Genomic DNA, 18,291 nt, shown 5'->3' on the forward strand with positions numbered 1-18,291 from the left:
AATCCCTTAGCCATGTATTTACTTGCCTAATTTTCTTATCCCTATACCAATTGGCACATGGCTCGGGCAGTAATCCGGAGATTATGACCCTTGAGGACCTGTACTTCAATTTCCTGCCTAATGCTTCGTAATCCCCAAACAGGTCCTCCACCCTAGTCTTGCCTATGTTGTTAGTACCAAAGTGGACCACAACAACTGGATCCTTCCTCTCCCGCTCCAATATCCCTTCAAGCCGGTCAGAGATGTCCCGCACCCTGGCACCGGGCAGGCAACACACCATGCGAGACTCCCGATCTGGCTTGCAAAAGATACTATCTGTCCCCCTAATTATAGAATCCCCTATTACCACTACTTGTCTATTTGCTCCCCCCTCTTGAATGGCCTTCTGCACCATGGTGCCGTGGTCAGCTGGCCCATCCTGTCCAGAGCCCTTTTCCTCATCCGTACAGGGAGCAAGAATCTCATATCTGTTGGACAAAGTCAAGGGCTGAGGCTCCTCCAGTCCTGAACTCAGGTTCCCCCTGTCACTTACAGTCACACTCTGATGTGCCTGATCACTAGCTGAATGTGAATTACTTAATCTCCCAGGTGTGACTGCCTCCTGAAACAAAGCGTCCAGGTAACTCTCCCCCTCCCGGATGTGCCCCTCCAAGTGACACACTTGGAACTAGCCCTCCATTCCTTCATTGTCACTGGGTCAGCATCCTGGAACTCCCTCTCTAATGAGCATTGTGAGTGTACTGTCACCAAACAGACCGCTGTGATTCAAGAAAATGGATCACCACCCCTTCCAACTCCTTCTGTTTGGGGAAAGACTTCAAATGAGACTGTGGCTAGTGAACAGCCTGACTTCACTCTTAGAGAAAGACTTTGGGAGCCTTTCATCTGTCGTTACATGAATGTTGGGGCCTCCAACACAAATAGTGGATCAAACCCAGAGAGTGGTGAGCCTGTGGAACTCTCTGCAGCAAAAGATGGCCTAGACTATTCATTCAAAGGGCGAAAGTAAGGACTGCAGATGCTGGAGATTAGAGTCGAGAATGTGGTGCTGGAAAAGCACAGCAGGTCAGGCAGCATCTGAGGAGCAGGAGACCTGACGTTTCAGGCAAAAGCCCTTCACCAGGAATATTTTCCAAGTCAGGATGTTGTGTCACTTGGAGGGGAACTTTCAAGTGGTGACGTCCCTTGCATCTGTTCCCCTTGTCTTTCAAGGTGGGAGTGATTATGGGTCTGCTTCTAAAAAAAGCAGAATCATCTGGAGAGAGTTACTTGATAAACATTTGCATATAAACAATACTTGATAAGGAGAAAATGGAGGAAACCATCCACTGTGAGGAGTAGTTGCAAATGCAGTGTTCTTTTAAAAAAGACTACAATTCCAAAGGCATCCCATTTTACTGTTGGTGTTTATATATGAAACTATTATTATAATAAGAACAAAAAACATTGAAAATACTTGGTGGGTCTGACAGAATCTGTAGAAAGAGAAATAAAGTTTATGTTTTGAGTCTGGGATGACTCTCCTTTGGAACAAAAGGAAGGTAGACATTTAATGGTTTACTTTCTGTTCACACAGAGGGAATGCAGGAAAAACAATAAGGTGGTCATCAAGTAACAAAACAATGACCCACAGAGAGTGTGAATGGAAGAACAGTCCAAAAGTAAAACCATGAAGACAAAGGTTCAGACTAGCATGTGGTGAAAGAAAATTAGAATCACAATGGTCTGATGTTGTAGAATTCTATGTTGTGTTCAGAATTAAAGATTTACATTTGGATGGGAATTTCAGAGGTATGGTTAGTAAGTTTGTAGATGACACCAAAATTGGTTGTGTAGTGGATAGTGAAGAAGGTTATCTCAGATTACAACAGCACCTTGATCAGATGGACCAAGAAGTGGCAAATGGAGTTTAATTTTGATAACCGTGAGGTGTTGCATTTTGTTAAGGCACATTAAGGCAGGATTTATACAGTTAATGGTAGGGCCCTGGGGAGTGTTGCTGAACAAAAGGACCTAAGGGTACAGTTGCATGGTTCCTTGAAGGTGGAGCCAGAGGTAGAGGGTGGTTACAAAGGCGTTTGGCAAGCTTTGGTTCATTTGTCAGTACATTGTCACTGGTCAGTGCACTGAGTACAGGAGTTGGGATCATGTTGTGGCTGTACAGGACATTGGTTAGGCAACATTTAGAATACTGCATTTAATTCTGGTCTCCTTGCTATAACAAAGATGCTGTTAAACTTGAAAGAGTTCAGAAAAGATTTACAAGAATGTTGCTGGGATTTGAGGGTTTGAGCTACAGGGAGAGGCTGAATAGGCTGGGTTATATTTTCCCTGGAGCATTGGAGGTTGAGGGGTGACCGTATTGAGGTTTATAAAATCATGAGGAGCATGGATAGGGTAAATTGCCAAGGGTCAGGGGCATGGATAGGGTGAATAGCCTAAGTCCTTTTCCCAAGGTAGAGGACTCCAAAACTAAATGGCATAGGTTTAAGATGAGAGGGGAAATTTTAAATTTTAAAATTTTAAAAAGGCCTCAGAGGCAACTTTTTCACACAGAGTGGTGTGTGTACAGAATGAGCTGCCAGAGGAAGTGGTGGAGGCTGATACAATCACACACCCCAGCATACACACACACACACACACACACACTAGTGCAACACAACTGTGTGAGTGAATTGTCCCACAATCTTATAGTCCTTCGACCACACACAGGGTCTAAACACAAGGGGAGAACATTTGGGAGCATGTGAGAAAGACAGAAAATACTCTCACCCTGTTCTCCAAAGAGATCTGCAAATGTAATTGGTTGGAGGGCACCTTGATCTTCCAGGAATTCCTACGTCATATTAAATGAAGCCATGCCTTTCCTTGCTGGTCAGTTCCTCATAACGAAGCAGAGGGGAAAATTATAGAAACCAAATGCCAACATTTGAATGGTGCAGCATGTCTTCATACAAAATGTCTGCAAATAATTTAAGGTCAAACCTATTGCTTATATTAAAAGGAGGGTAGAAATGGATGAGGGGAAAAGGAGTGGGGGAGAGAGAGCTTGTGCCACTCAGCTCTCGACGTCATTAGAGCCTTGGTCCAAAAATGAAGCAAGGAGCTGAATTCTCAAAGTGAGGTGAGAGGCAGAGTTTAACCAACTCCAGCTTGCAGGAGTCCCAGAAAAGCCTGAAATCAATGGGGTTTGAAGGTAAGCTTCCTGTATTTGGAGGAGGTTCACTAATCAAGTTCACAGATATCCATTACGGAAGGAAATCAGTTCTCCTTACCTAGTCAGGCCTATGAGACTCCACACCCAATGTGGTTGACTCTTAACTACCCTCTGGGCAATTAGAGATGGCCAATAAAGACTGGGATGTTAGATTGGGGTGTACAAAGTTAAATGTCACACAACACCAGGTTATAGTCCAACAGGTTTATTAGGAGCGCTGCTCTTTCATCAGGTGGCTAGCTTCAAAAGCATGTACTTCCAAATAAACCTGGTGTTGTATGATGTTTAGCAATAAATACTGGCCAAGGCAGTGACGCCCATGTCCCATGAATGAATATGTAAAAAAGGCCCATCTCAAAATGTGAGATGGCCATCGGGATTGGAAATGTACTTACCTACAGAATGTAAAGGGAGCCTGACCCTGAAAATGGTACTGACTTCTTAGTATAGAGAGAGCTGATGGGAATCCTGGTCCTAGGGAATGTTGCTGAACAAAGAGACCTTGGAGTGCAGGTTCATAGCTCCTTGAAAGTGGAGTCGCAGGTAGATAGGATAGTGAAGAAGGCGTTTGGTATGCTTTCCTTTATTGGTCAGAGTATTGAGTACAGGAGTTGGGAGGCCATGTTGCAGCTGTACAGGACATTGGTTCAGCCACTGTTGGAATATTGCATGCAATTCTGGTCTCCTCCCTATTGGAAAGATGTTGTGAAATTTGAAAGGGTTCAGAAAAGATTTACAAGGATGTTGCTAGAGTTGGAGGATTTGAGTTATAGGGAGAGGCTGAACAGGCTGGGGCTGGTTTCCCTGGAGCGTCAGAGGCTGAGGGGTGACCTTATAGACGTTTACAAAATCATGAGGGCCAAGGATGGGATAAATAGACAAAGTCTCTTCCCTGGGGTTGGCAAGTCCAGAACTAGAGGGCATAGGTTTAAGGTGAGAGGGGAAAGATATAAAAGAGACCTAAGGGGCAATATTTTCACACAGAGGGTGGTACGTGTATGGAATGAGCTGCCAGAGGAAGTGGTGGAGGCTGGTACAATTGCAACATTTAAGAGGCATTTGGATGGGTATATGAATAAGAAGGGTTTGGAAGGATATGGGCCGGGTGCTGGCAGGTGGGACTAGATTGGGTTGGGATATCTGGTCGGCATGGATGGGTTGGACCAAAGGGTCTGTTTCCATGCTGTACGTCTCTATGACTCTATGACTCTGTATTTCCAACAGCTCCATCCCTGCCACTATCTGCAATGACTTGGAGGGGGGTGGTGAAGGGGTATCTTACTGAAAGGTGAGGAAGAGAGAAAAGAAACTCTGAAGATGAAGATTAAAATGAAATGCTGGCTGAACCATGTGAGGATGCTAATCCAATACCAAATTGGAAAGGAGATCTGTGCCTGTGCTCTGTACAAGATTCCTTTTACATTCCAGTGTGTGACACATTGACATTTCTTACAGTTTCTTACTTTTGTGCTTGTGTATTAGGAGATCAGAATAAGTATTTTAAGTTCACATTTAAATGAGCACTGCTAAATGATTAAAATCAGTTCTCATACAGTCTTCTGACATTCCATATATTTAAAAAGCGAATATAAAAGGAATGTTTTCAAATTATGTTTGCAACGTATTGCACACCGACCCATCTCCCCCCACCCCTCCCCACCCCCCACTCCAACCTTTTACTAAAGCTGCGGGTTGTGTTCATATGTTTCTTACTAACACCTTCCCTTTGTCCAGGCAGGACAGGACAGCTCAGACACGCACTCTGCTCTCAACTCCAGCCTGCTGTCAAAGCGAAAAGAAATAGCGAAGCAGATCCTGTCAGATATGGCCACAGAGCGAATGCCGAGGAGTGAAGCTGTGGACAAGAGGCAATCTGTGAAACTTGAACTGAGGAGGAACCCTGCAGGCAGTCCCACCCATCAGAGTGGTCCCAGGACTGAGGAGAAGACCCCTTTAGTATGTACCCATTGCGGGTGGTGAATTGGTGGGAGGGCTAGAAAGAATTCCACACTCTTATTAGAATTAGAATTAGAATCCCGACAGTGTGAAAACAGGCCCTTCGGCCCAACACATCTACATCTACCCTCCAAACCAGACCCATTCCTCCACTCTATATTTGCTCCTGACTAATGCATTTAACCACTCCTAAGGTCTTCAATTTGTATTCAAAATGCAAATACAAAGAAAGCCCTTGGGGTATTGTTACATAAATCATCAAACAGCAAGCATTTTTATTGAGATGCTGTTTCCATTTACAGATCTTCTGTTATTTCTTCATTCCTTCCCCAATAGGTTTTCTATAATATGCAGTTTATGCTTCTGTTCATTTCTTATATAACAGACAAGGGGAGGTGATGGTCTAGTGGTATTCTTGCTAGATTCAGAAAACACAGGTCATGTGCTGGGGCCAGTGTTTCCGATGAAGGGCTTTTGCCCGAAATATCGATTTTCCTGCTCCTTGGATGCTGTCTGAACTGCTGTGCTTTTCCAGTACCACTCTAATCCAGGCCAGCGTTTCACTCCTGCAATTGTAAATGGTGGAATTAAGGGTCTCCTGACTGTGGAACATTTGTTAGGGGAAAAAAATCCCATCTGGTTCTGGTTCATTAACGTCATTCAAGGAAGGAAATCTGCCATCCTTACCTGGTCTGGCCCACATGTGACTCCAGACTTACAGCAATGTGGTTGGTTCTCAATGTCTCTGGACAATCAGTAAATGTAGCCTGGCCAGTGACACCCACATCCCGTGAATGAATTTTAAAATGATACAGATTTATATGGACTGCTCTGCTGGCTCCCAATTGCTCCTGGGATTTGGGAAAGCAGGGAATTGTGTAAAGGAAAAAGTCAGAAATTTGCGTTTGTCCAGTTACCCGGTGCATCCCAAAGCCCAGTACAAAGGAAGTACTTTAGTTTGCAGATAATCACTGCTTTTATGAAAATGCTGCAGACAAAGCTCCTCCAATCAGCAATAAAATAGAAGCCCCCAATCATTGGTTCTGATATAGGTGGAGGTCGGCAGAGCTGTGAAGAATTCCTTTTCTCTTCTTTCTAATCATGCACTCGAGTGGAGGCAGCAACATGATCAAGGGGTTTGAATGATCTCTGGTAACATTCTTTCAAAACCTCAAATGTCCTGCAGCCTTGAGTTTAAGTTCCAGGCTTGTTTAGATTATGTATAATGTCCACAGATTTCCATTTTCTTTACTTGCTCTCAGGCTGTGTGTTTCGACATTTCTGGTTGTGAGTTCTCTTGCTCTGTTGTTGCTAGGTTGTTAGACGTTAGTTGCTGCTAAACTATGGCTGGTTTTCTCAGTAGGAGCTGACAATAAAAGGAAGGATAGTATTCCTTAACACCCCCTGGAATCTCCAGGAATTAGATTTGCCTTTTACTGTGACTTAGTTGCAGCTACACTTGGTCTCAGGCTCAAGATCCACTTCAGTTCATGACACAAGATCCAAGGCTAACATTCCAGTGCAGGGTTCTGAGAGACATCTGCACTGACAGAGGGGCAGGCTTGTGAATGAAGTATAATGACAAGGCCACCTCTGCCTGCTCACGTGGATGTAAACAAATCCAGTAGCACTATTTTAAAGAACAGCAAGGGAGTTCTCCCTAGTATCTAACAACCTAGCAACAACAGAGCGAGTGAACTCACAACCGTAAAGCTCCAAACGCACGGCCTGAGAGCCAGTAATTAAATTGGAAATCTGTGGACATTTTAAATAATCTAAACAAGTCTGGAACTTAAACTCAAGGCTGCAGGACATTTGAGGTTTTGAAAGAATGTTGCCAGACATTATTCAAACCCCTTGATCATGTTGCTGCCTCCACTCCATTAATTTCTGTTTAACCACAGAATGCATTACATTGGAATGATTGAAAGAGTTGCCCAGCAGCAGACGTGACTATGTAATATGTTATACCTCTGCATTTAAAGCTGTCAAGATACAGCTCTCTGGGTATAATTGGGCCTGTGCACGCATGCTATGTGTGGAATGTGTGTTATGCAATGTCAAAGGCAGCCTTGCAGACACAAGTGACGTTCAGCTGGCCACATCTGGCTGATGCTTTTCGATTCACCGCCCTCTTTAGACCGATGCTTTACCAAACTGAGCCTGTTTAAACACGAGGGCCCATTAACCACCCAATTATTTCCTGAATCAACTGGAAAGTTAAACAAAATATAAAAGGAAAAGGAGGCAACCTCTGATTCATCTCCCAGCTTTGTTTTTTAAGATGCATCAGGGATTTTGCAAGGAGAGAGCAAGTCTGAAATAAACTCGTTTTTTTTTGTCTGTTTGTCTATTTCACCTGGTACTCGAAAGAATCCCAACTCTCTTCAAAACTCCAGTGGAGGCATTACCTCCCCAGCAGCTGAATGAGTTTAACTCTTTGATTGCTGCATCATTATTTACCGGAGGGTATTAGGGGTGGGAGTAAGAGGGGTTAGCCACAAGCCATAGATTAGTGATTAAATGACTGAAGGGGTTCTACAGCAGTCTTAAGGTTTGTCCTATTGTGACCACATGTTGAGATTTGAAAATTGTCCAAAGCCCCCACCCCAGTAAGAATTGTTGGGGGTGGGGGAGACCCATGTCAGTGGGGGTCTCGGTTTAATATCAGTAGGAGCTTCATGGTAGCTCCACTTGGATTTCTGATCCCCACTTTGGGAAGCTGTTTGCTGTCCTATGTTTCAAATGGACAGAAGGATCATATCTACAGAGAGGGGAAAACTGATGGGATTGCTGGTGATCTAGTCATGTGTGTGTGCCGGATGCTGATAGGGGAGGAATGGTGTTTCCAAATCATCTGGCAAAGTAGGTTTCTTTCTGCTTGCCCTCTGGACCATCTGGGAGTTCCTTCTTTAGTAATGCCTTTGGTGGTATAAGTACAAAGCCCAGTTCAATCAAGTTCCTTATTCCTAGGAAACACACTTGTTTTCAGTTCATTTGCTACAGTACAAGAACCAATGGACTAAATGCTTTTCATAGGAGGAACAGCAAATGCACTAACCTGGGGTGTCAGGATAGTTTCCCTTCCTTGGCTGGTGAAACGGGTTGGTGGTCGAGTTTAAGTGTTGGGTGGAGGGGGATCCTGCCCAGTCCTACACTAAATCCATCTCCATACCCCATTCCCACTCCCTACTGGGATGCCAGGAACACCTGTCAGAATCACATTCCCCAAATGGAGCCTGGTGTCGTCTTCCTGCCCGGAGAGTCAGTCTGGCAGAAGAGCAGAGTCCAAAATCGCAAAAGTAGTTTATTACCAGCACAGCAGGAATTCTGCCAAACCCCCTGCGGAATACTGTCAGCTGGGCTCTACCTGAGGCATTCTTCCACCCTCACCCCAGCTCACCAGGTAAGACTCCCTCCTCCCCCCAGCTTTCCTGCAGCCAGAGCGAGGATCCGGGGTGCCCTATATTGCACCAAACCACAGCTGGAGGTTGCATTGTATTGACATTATAGTGCTCTCGAAGTCAGGCATATCATTGCTGAGGCTAACAGCTCCTCAAGGTGTGTAAGGCCAGAGAAAGACCTTTCTGTGTGTTCAATGTCATGTTTCTGGAATACGATTTGATAACTGATATGACAACTTCCACATCAGAGAAAACAAGACTGTTTTCTTTTCTTTATTCTTGCATGTGATGTAAGCAAGGACAGCATTTACTACCCATCCATAATTGCCTTCAAACTGAGTAGCTTACCAGAACCATTTCTGAGGCCAGTTAAAGTCTGGAGGCAGATGTAGGCCAGACTATGTAAGGATGGCAGATTTCCATCTAAATTATTAACCCACAGCTCCACAATTCGGGGTTGTAAAACCTCATTAAAATGTCTGTGAACCAAACAGATATCCAGACCCTTTGAAGAAGGGTTATGCCTGAAACGTTGACTTCTCCACCTCCTGATGCTACCTGGCTTGCTGTGTTCTTCCAGCCTCCTGCCTGTTCCTCCTGATACTGCCTGGCTTGCTGTGTTCTTCCAGCCTCCTGCCTGTTCCTCCTGATACTGCCTGGCTTGCTGTGTTCTTCCAGCCTCCTGCCTGTCTAGTCCAGACACTTTGGCACCAGAGTCGCTAACTCACAAATTCTAAACCGACTAACTTTTCTTAACAAAATATAATTTCAACTTAAACTCATACTTTGTTCTTAATGCTGGCCCTTTGTGAAGTGTGGTAGTCTTCTGTCGAACCCCACAGTTGCAGGATGAAAACTTCAGCTGTGTGCCTGTCCCTTTCCTCCACAGTATCCAAAAACAGATGTCTTTGATTTTCAACTTTGTCGCATTTTAACTATAAAACATCATTGCATTCAATTATATTTTGGCAGACGAGGCTTCAGCACCCTATTCAGTTTGATATAGATTTCAATATTTGGATTTGAGAGAGTCAAAGAGATGTTCAACACAGAAACAGACCCTTTGGTCCAACTCATTCATGCTGACCAGACATCCTAACTTAATCTAGTCCCATTTGCCAGTACTTGGTTCATATCCCCCTAAATCCTTCCTATTCATGTACCATGCAGATGCCTTTTAAATGTTGTAATTGGCCCAGCCTCCATCACTTCCTCTGGCAGGTCATTCCATATATACAACATCCTCTGTGTGAAAAAGTTGCCCCTTAGGTGTTTTTTAAATCTTTCCCCTATCATCTTAAACCTATGCCCTCTAGTTCTGGAGGGGAACTACCCCAGGGGAAAAACCCTTGTCTATTTACCTTACCTATTTCCCTCATGATTTTATAAACCTCTATAAGGTCACCCCTCAGTCTCCGATTCTCCAGGGAAAACAGCCCCAGCTTATTAAGCCTCTCCCTACAGCTCAAATTCTCCAACCCTGACAACATCCTTTTCTGAACTCTTTCAAGTTTCACAACATTGTTCCTACAGGAGGGAGACCAGAATTGCAGGCAATATTCCAAAAGTTGCCTAATCAATGTCCTGTACAGCTGCAACATGACCTCCCAACTCCTATACTCAATGCTCTGACCAATAAAGGAAAGCATACCAAACGCCTTCTTCACTATCCTATCTACCTAAGACTCCACTTTAAAGGAGCTATGAACCTGCACTCCAAGGTCTCTTTGTTCAGCAACACTCCTCAGGATCTTGCCATTAAGTGTATAAGTCTTGCCATGATTTGTTTTCCCAAAATGCAGCACCTCGCATTTATCTAAATTAAACTCCATCTGCCACTCCTCGGCTCATTGGCCCATCTGATCAAGATCCCTTTGTACTCTGAGGTAATCTTCTTCGCTGTCCACTACATCTCCAATTTTGGTGTCACCTGCAAACTTACTAATTATACCTCCTACGTTCATATTCAAATCATTTATATAAACTTAATCCTGTTATCAGCGGGTATCTCAGCATGTGCCAGTGATTTCAGTATTCAAAGAGTTGCCATTTACCAAATAGCTTTAAACAGTTACCTTCCACTTTCGCCCCCAGAGATTGATAAGAACCTTCAACTTACAACAAAAGCAAAACACTGACTGCTAGAAATCTGAAATAAAAACAGAAATTGGTGGAGAAACTCCCAGCATCTGTGGAGAGAAACACAGAGTTCATGTTTCTACTATCTGATATGACTTCTCTACAGAACCTCTATATAAGGCTGAGATGGATACATTTTTGATTTGTGGGGAATCAAGGGTTTGGAGGAAAAGACAAGAAAGTGGGTGTGAGGAATGTTGGATCAGCCATGATCCTGTTGAATGTTGGGGCAGACTTGAGGGCATGATCGGCCACCTCCTGTTTCTATTCCTTATGTGGTTTTATGGTCTTAAAACTTCAACTTCCAGTACTTTCTGTAAATCAGGGTGACACAAGGCAGGAATCAAAATGGGGACACGAGCAGAGCTGTTGATATTGTGAGCTCCAACATAGCAATGGACAACCCCAACACCCCCTTTTCAATAATTCCTCTGCTATACACACACACACACACACCAAGAGGTAGTGATAGCTTTGAAGCCTTCAAATGGGGTCACAGTGGCAAAAGTTTGGGAAGTAGTTGTGAATGGTTTAGGTCTCCATTCTGTATATAATCCAGTCACCGTTTTAATCCATTTATGCTCATTTTGTTAATAAATGAAGAGTTTATTAATTAAATGAGAGAAGCCCTGCTGTGTAAGATATACATTATATCTCAGATACTTACACTGAAAGAGCTATTGAAATATTTTCAATTCTAATTCCAACTGCCTCCGATGGTGGGTCAAATAATGTATGAGCATATGTACACATACGCATTTTTCCAGAATATGGGACAAAATTAAAACTGCAACAGGTATTAGAAGGCAAAGACATCGTGAAAAGGTGACAGTGAGCTTGGGTTTTCAAAAGAATGTCAATTGAAAGAGCCAGAGACTCTTAATAGTTGCCTTCTCGCAAGGCTATAAAACCAAATGCTTAACCCTCAAAGACTAGAACCAGTTAACCACAGAGAGAATATTTGAAAATGCGACACTAAACAACACCTTACACCTTGCAAACAAAGCACTAACATTGTCTTCCTTTGATTTCCAGGGCATTCTCTCACAAATAAGGATGACGTCCCGACGGTGAAGCCTCTGGTATTGACCTTAGCGGTCACACTACAGTTTTTAGTGTTAATTAAAGCACTGTATAAGCTTCTGCAATATAGGGATCATTTTCATCCTGTACACTCTCTGAACTAAAGCAATCATATTACACCTATATTTTTCTAGAAATGATTACATTTGGAAATAGTTCTACTGGCTGTTTGCGATAGAGAATGGTGGGGAAAAGGCAACAGTTAACAATCTCTCTCGGGGGAAGGAGAGATTGGTTATTCCTCTGTCACGGTGTGGACTGAACTGAAGATAGAGCCTGTGAGAAATTCGCTGAGCCTGGCTGGAGTCACATGCCCTTGGAGTTACTTTCGGCGGGAAGTAAAACGCTCAGGAAATCCAGATTAATGCAATAGAATCCAAAGTTCTAAGGTCAATTCAGTCATTCAGTAGTGGATTGCCTGAAGTGAAAGTTATACAATTATGCATATCTGATTTGAAAAAAAGAATCGTTAAGGGCCTCTGAGTGTTAATAGCCCCCACCAGTGTAGCAGTATCATTCGGTGCTGAACAAGCTACCAGTATGTATATAACTGTTCTTTGTACTTAAGTGAAAGTTTAGACAAATGCTTTTGAAAATATTTTTTATTTAAAAAAAAGCAGCAGGGGAGACAAGGTAAACCAAAATATGCCTAAGTACCACAATCACGAGTTTGCTGTGTACAAATTGAAGGAAGTTAGAATGGCCTCTAAAGGTTAAAGGTCAAAGGAATCTTTAGGGGATCAGAATGTTCAATCTACTATTTATCAAATCCTTAGCATTTATGGCTACTAGTGTATCAAAGGCCATTCTAACTTCTGTTTTTTATGTTGTATATGCAGTGAGCAGGAAGAAGCAGCAAAGTGCTAATTGCGATTAAGAGTTTCGTCTTCCTTGTCTTTGAGGTAATTCGAAATGATTGACCGTTGACATCCTCCCCTCAGCCATTCCATAGTGACACCAGCTAGATAAATTGCACTGGTCTTTTCCAGGTTTTTACATTCTTGTACTCCTCTATCAAAATGCTTCCAATATCCCCCTCACTCTCCTTCCCCTGGAGAAGGGCACAGGGGGAGTACATCATGGCCCTTAGCCACAGTCAACCCAAATGCTAAAGAGCGTTTCATAAGAGCACAACTCCCTAACATTGAGGAAGCAGTTATTATCAACAGGAGCCACACTGCACAGAAAACCCATCCCCATTAGCGCTTTACACCCGTGAGAGTTAAAACCCCTCACAGCTCTGATAAACCTTTGTAGAATTTGAATCTCTTCTTTCCCTCCTCCTATAATTGACCTAATTCCCAGCCCCAAACTGAAACAGCCATTCTTACATCCTCTACCAACAGTCTCTTCTCCTCCGAGAAGAGTCAGGTTCTAGACTTTCAAAATCGCCACATTGCTCACCTGTGCCACCTCAGTCTGAAATCAGTTGGTCATGTTTGTGAGCCAGAATGATATCACTAGCCTCCTACCCCCCTCCCCAGTGATGAATTTGAACGTGTAGGAGATTCTGCAGCTTCACACGAAGCACTCCCACCTTATCTCTGCAGTGTTGGCTGTGTTCATCGATAGGTAGTCAGCCTTCAGTGATTATTGAGGATGCTCTTCCTGCATGTACCTGGTGCACCTTACAACGTGCATCTTCCTAATCCCACTCTTTCTTAAGGACAAGGTAGCTCTGTTGCAAATGCCCGGGAAAACCACACTCTTTCAATTTGCCAATGCATATTTGAAGGGTTTGTTATCCACCTTTAGCAAAATTAATATTAACTTTTGGTTCAGGTCAAATTATTGTTGGAAGCAGAAGACACATCATAGCGATACAATAGTAGATTCTTCATACTCAGAACTGCCTCAGGAATAGCCAATATACCTGAACATAATCTCCCCACATCATCCACCAACAGGAAACTGAAGGCAACTTTGTGATTTATGTGAAGTTCACGATCAAGGTAACAAGCAGTATATATCCCAATTACTTTTAACAATTGGTGGAACACAATCATATCTGCCCAGAAAAATTGGAGGATATTAAATAGTTTCATTTTTTATTAAATCTCCGAGTGTAACCTCAGCTCAGGTTGTAAACCTGTGAAAGTTTATATGTCCAGTCAGCTATTTGGCCCTCCAACCGTAATAAATAATTCCCAAAGCGATAATTGATACCATCATCAATTAAGCAATTAATCCATTCAATCAGGTCAAAGTCTGAGAAACCTGGTGGAAGTGTCACAATTTTAACAAAGAATATTCAATATTTGGTTTACAAATTGCACCTCAATATTGGTGTGGGCATGAGTCTGACCTTTACAAAGGCGTTCACTGGAAAATTAGCATGTTTTATCAGAGACAGCAATTGGAACTTTCATCATGGGTCTGTGTGAGTGACTGAGGAAGTTAGATAGTAAAGAAATGGAATAAAGTAAAATCAACTAGGTCTTCATTGCTGCATAGTGGCTCCCGAATGCATGGCCAACCCCTGTGAAGACAGCATCAGATAGAACGCTCTCTGAGTGAATAGACAAATAGATGTCTGGGTAGGTCGGAGGAATTTTCAACAGTGTCTGCAGCGCTATGCCACTCCATAGAATCAGCAAGGACTGGATGGGCTGAATGGCCTCCTTTTGTGCCATAATGAAAAAATAAAAATCGTTAAGAGAATTCAAAAAGCTTTCTGAGCGTCCCAACCTTTTTCCTCTTTGACAATTGATAACTAAGATTTGATTTTGCGGCTGCCTCTGAACATTCTATGGACAAGAACCATCCTTACTCTTCAAATGAATTCTCACTAATAGATCAGAAAATCTAGAAGAATCACAATCCCACTTTCAATTGAGTATCTTCTAAATAGTGTGCAGTAAAAATTCCAAACTTATCACCTCAGTGAGGAGATTCTTGGATGGTTTCAGCTTCTGGAGCAGCTTACCCTCTGTTTGCCATCTATGACCACTGCTGTCACCTAAGGCCTTTTCCCAAGGATAGGATCGAGCTGGACTGTGATGTATTGCTCAGTCAAATAACCAATTAGAGGCTCGAGTGAGACCTGACGATTGGGTGAGCTCATGAATGATGACAGTCAACATTAAGCACAAATCTCAGCCTGACTTAGCAGCTTCGGGATAAGGGGGTTAGTGGTGGGGCACAATAAACAATTTAAAAAACAAACAAATTTTCTATTTTAATAATGACTACAATTTGGCATCTATACAACAAAGCTTGTGATTGTATTTCATCATCCCTATGCCCATAGCATGATCTACAGCAAGCGTAGGGTCACTGTGGGCCTCTTATGATCAAATTTCTCTTTTATTCAGTCATCGGACATGGGCATTGCAGGCTGGGCCAGCATTTATTGCCCGTCCCTAGTTGCCCTTGAGAAGGTGGTGGGCTACCACCTTGAAGCTCTTGACACTCACCACCTTGACTTGTGCATGATCCAAGAATAGCTTAGTCCCTGGGTAATGGTTGCAGATGATCCCTGGTTCAATTAGCATTTGCCATTAAATGGCAGCTTCTGGATGGCAGCTATTTCTAAGCAGATGATGCCAGGTCCAATTGTGATAAAATCTTACAGCACAGGAGGAGGCCACTCAACTGTCACACTTATGCTTGCTCAATTGGAAGAGCTATCGCATTTTCTCCCATCCCTCATTCTCTTCCTCATTCTTGCTATTTAGGTGACCTCAATAATGAGGACTTGTCACAGGTTTAATATTGATGAATAAAGAAAAAAAAATAAATCTAGACATTCTCCCTAGTAAAACAAAGTTGAGATAATAGCTCCCAGTGTACCACGTCCAGGTTATATCTCCAAGTCATTTCTTGTTTTTCAATTGGCAGAGCCCACAATGTGGGTCCACCCAAAACAGAAATAGAGAGAAATTTATCCAATTAAAATGTACGTTTATATTGTATCATTATAGAACTTCTCTGGCCAACATGAACTGCCTCAATTTTCTTTCCCAATGAAAAAAAAACATGTTTTAAACCCATGTCATACATCAACTGAGGTACCCTGCATAACCAAACTCACTTAGAAAACGTCAGACTTTTAATTTGAAGGAAAGAAAGTGTAGTACCAAAAACCAGAAGAATTACATAGACACCCTCTTCATTTGTCTAACAGCTCTAGGTTGAGAGCTGAGGTATTTGTGAATGTCCACCCACCAATGAACAGGAAATTGTGTCCAATCACGGAAAGGGGAAGGAAATGTAGGCTGAACTGCCAAAATAAAATCTTCCTCTTCATTGTATTTAGTTTCTTAACAGTAGAGTAATATTCACAGTATTTGCATCAACCCAAAAGACAAAATCAGCAGAATAGCAATGGCTATCTTGCTTGAATACTTTGTCAAACTCACTCTGTGCCATACAAAATCTGGATTAGTGGTGCTGGAAGAGCACAGCAGTTCAGGCAGCATCCAAAGTGCAGCGAAATCGACGCTTCGGGCAAAAGCCCAATACCTGATGAAGGGTTTTTGCCCGAAACGTCGAGTTTGCTGCACTTTGGATGCTGCCTGAACTGCTGTGTTCTTCCAGCACCACTGATCCAGAATCTGGTTTCCAGCATCTGCAGTCATTGTTTTTACACCACCATACAAAATCTAGCTCCTCCTTATTTAATAAAAAAGAACAGATGACATCAGAAGCAGGCCTTGTTTTAAAGGATACAACTATAGATTTTGTCTTGGATACTACTAAATAAAACTTTCACATTTGTATTGGACATGCTCAAAACAAAACCTCAATGCATCATGAACATTATCCTTAGAGACGGTCCCTTTGCTACAACGGAATTGTGGAGTATCAGCATATTTGTGTTTATACAAAAAGCTACACTTGAAGTTAAGCCACACTTTGAAGAGGTTTTGGCATGTGTCAGGAGTGCAAAGTGAAAGTGGATGACAGTCAAATAGAACGTTTCACGACTCTCTGAAACACGAGATGGTTTCCTTTTCACCAAACTCAGGTAATCTCTCCAATTCAGTCCACATTTTTGAAATCCGATTCCCCCATTCTGGTCGCTTGTCCTCAGCACCTTCACCACGTTGATGTCAAGCAGAATGTTGTCAGCTCTGTTCCTATTCCTGACTTCAGATGTGTGAGTCATCACACTCTCCCCTCAGTCTTCCCTACAACTAACACGCTTTGGAAACCAAAGCTTGGTGCCATTTTATGCCTGCTACCTGGTTTGGCCTACTTTGACTGTCCTGTACTTTTCCATCTCGTTGGTGTCCTGAGTTTTGCCCAGCCTTCTCAAATAAGACAACAGCAGCTGGATTCAACACTCCTGTGAGTATTTCAGCTCAAAAGGGCGCCCTTAGTGGAAGATCTTGGAGTTTCAGCCTCTTCTAATGTGGCTCCTCCACCGTGGACCAGATTTACCCTATAGTGATGCTGCGTTGGTGTAATATTTCACTGGAATGAATCTCTGGAGCTGGGAATAAGGATGTTTGGGAACGTGGCGCATGGCTTCGCCATAATGCGTTCAAGTGTGCTATTCACTCTGCACGCATCCCAGTGATTAGCCAAGCCATGAAATGCAGAAAACGCTCACTTCTGTAGAACAAAACTTGCACAATTGTACTTTCCTACGAACTGCGTCTAAAAATGTCATATAAAATGTATCATGATATATTGAAAAGATATTTTAAAATAAGATAATGATAATGTTGAATAGCATTACAGCCTTAATTCACACTGGCCTTGAAATTATATCAATGTGTTGCTCTGACATTTCTCTTTCTCCTGTTTTAGGTAGGGCAATATTCCTCTCACTTTAAGGAGATTAACCCCTCCACTATAATGATAGAAAGGGAAATGTCAGTCAGTGTAATTTCAGAGCCATTATAGACTGGTACAGCAGTGACATTCAGTTAAGCAGCGCTGGTGCCTGTTAACTGCGTAGATGCACATAGTCAGGGACTGGCTTTATGTAAAAGATTTCCTTTCGAAGCAGCAATTTTAATAGTTTAAAACAAAAGACCGTAAGTGTCATAATATGATGTGTGACAAAAGTAGTTACAGTAACATTATTTATTTGGAAAAATGCATTCTATGTATTTTAAATGGCTTGCGATACCATACTGTACTGGTCTATTCCTCATGCATCTGCAAGAACTTCAGGGCAAGCAGCTTACATTTAGTGTCCAGTGCATGTTTACCAAATTTGCTCTTCCTACGGAGCCTCTGCATGTTTTCCTCCTGACTGTAAACTGTCCACTGCACAATTAAAAAAAATATAACCATAAAATATTTGGTAATAATATGTTTGTCTTTTTGGAATGCAAATCAAAGTAATACAATTGGCACCTTATTTAACAAACAGTACCATTTCATTGGAAGCAGTTCAGAGAAGGTTCACTCAGATGATCCCCGGTATGGAGGGAGTGTCTTATAAGCAACAGTCAAACAGGTTGGGACTCTACTCACTGGTGTCGAGAAGACTGAGAGGTGAACTGGATGAAATATTTTGGGGCTTGACAGGGTCAA

At 42.6% G+C, this 18,291-nt stretch overlaps 1 protein-coding gene across 4 annotated transcripts in view; it reads left to right on the top strand.

Annotated features, from left to right (window-relative positions):
• Positions 1-18,052, top strand: part of luzp1 (leucine zipper protein 1) — a 158,758-nt gene extending 140,706 nt beyond the window's left edge. For all 4 annotated transcript variants that reach the window (XM_060847694.1, XM_060847691.1, XM_060847693.1 and 1 more), the window contains exons 3-4: positions 4,952-5,173; positions 11,752-18,052. In XM_060847694.1, coding sequence (XP_060703677.1) covers positions 4,952-5,173; positions 11,752-11,790 — 261 coding nt within the window. In that variant the 3' untranslated portion in view covers positions 11,791-18,052. The remainder of the gene's footprint in view (positions 1-4,951; positions 5,174-11,751) is intronic.
• Positions 18,053-18,291: the final 239 nt, after the last annotated feature.

Source organism: Hemiscyllium ocellatum, chromosome 30 (assembly GCF_020745735.1).
Source record: "Hemiscyllium ocellatum isolate sHemOce1 chromosome 30, sHemOce1.pat.X.cur, whole genome shotgun sequence".
Taxonomy (NCBI): domain Eukaryota; kingdom Metazoa; phylum Chordata; class Chondrichthyes; order Orectolobiformes; family Hemiscylliidae; genus Hemiscyllium; species Hemiscyllium ocellatum.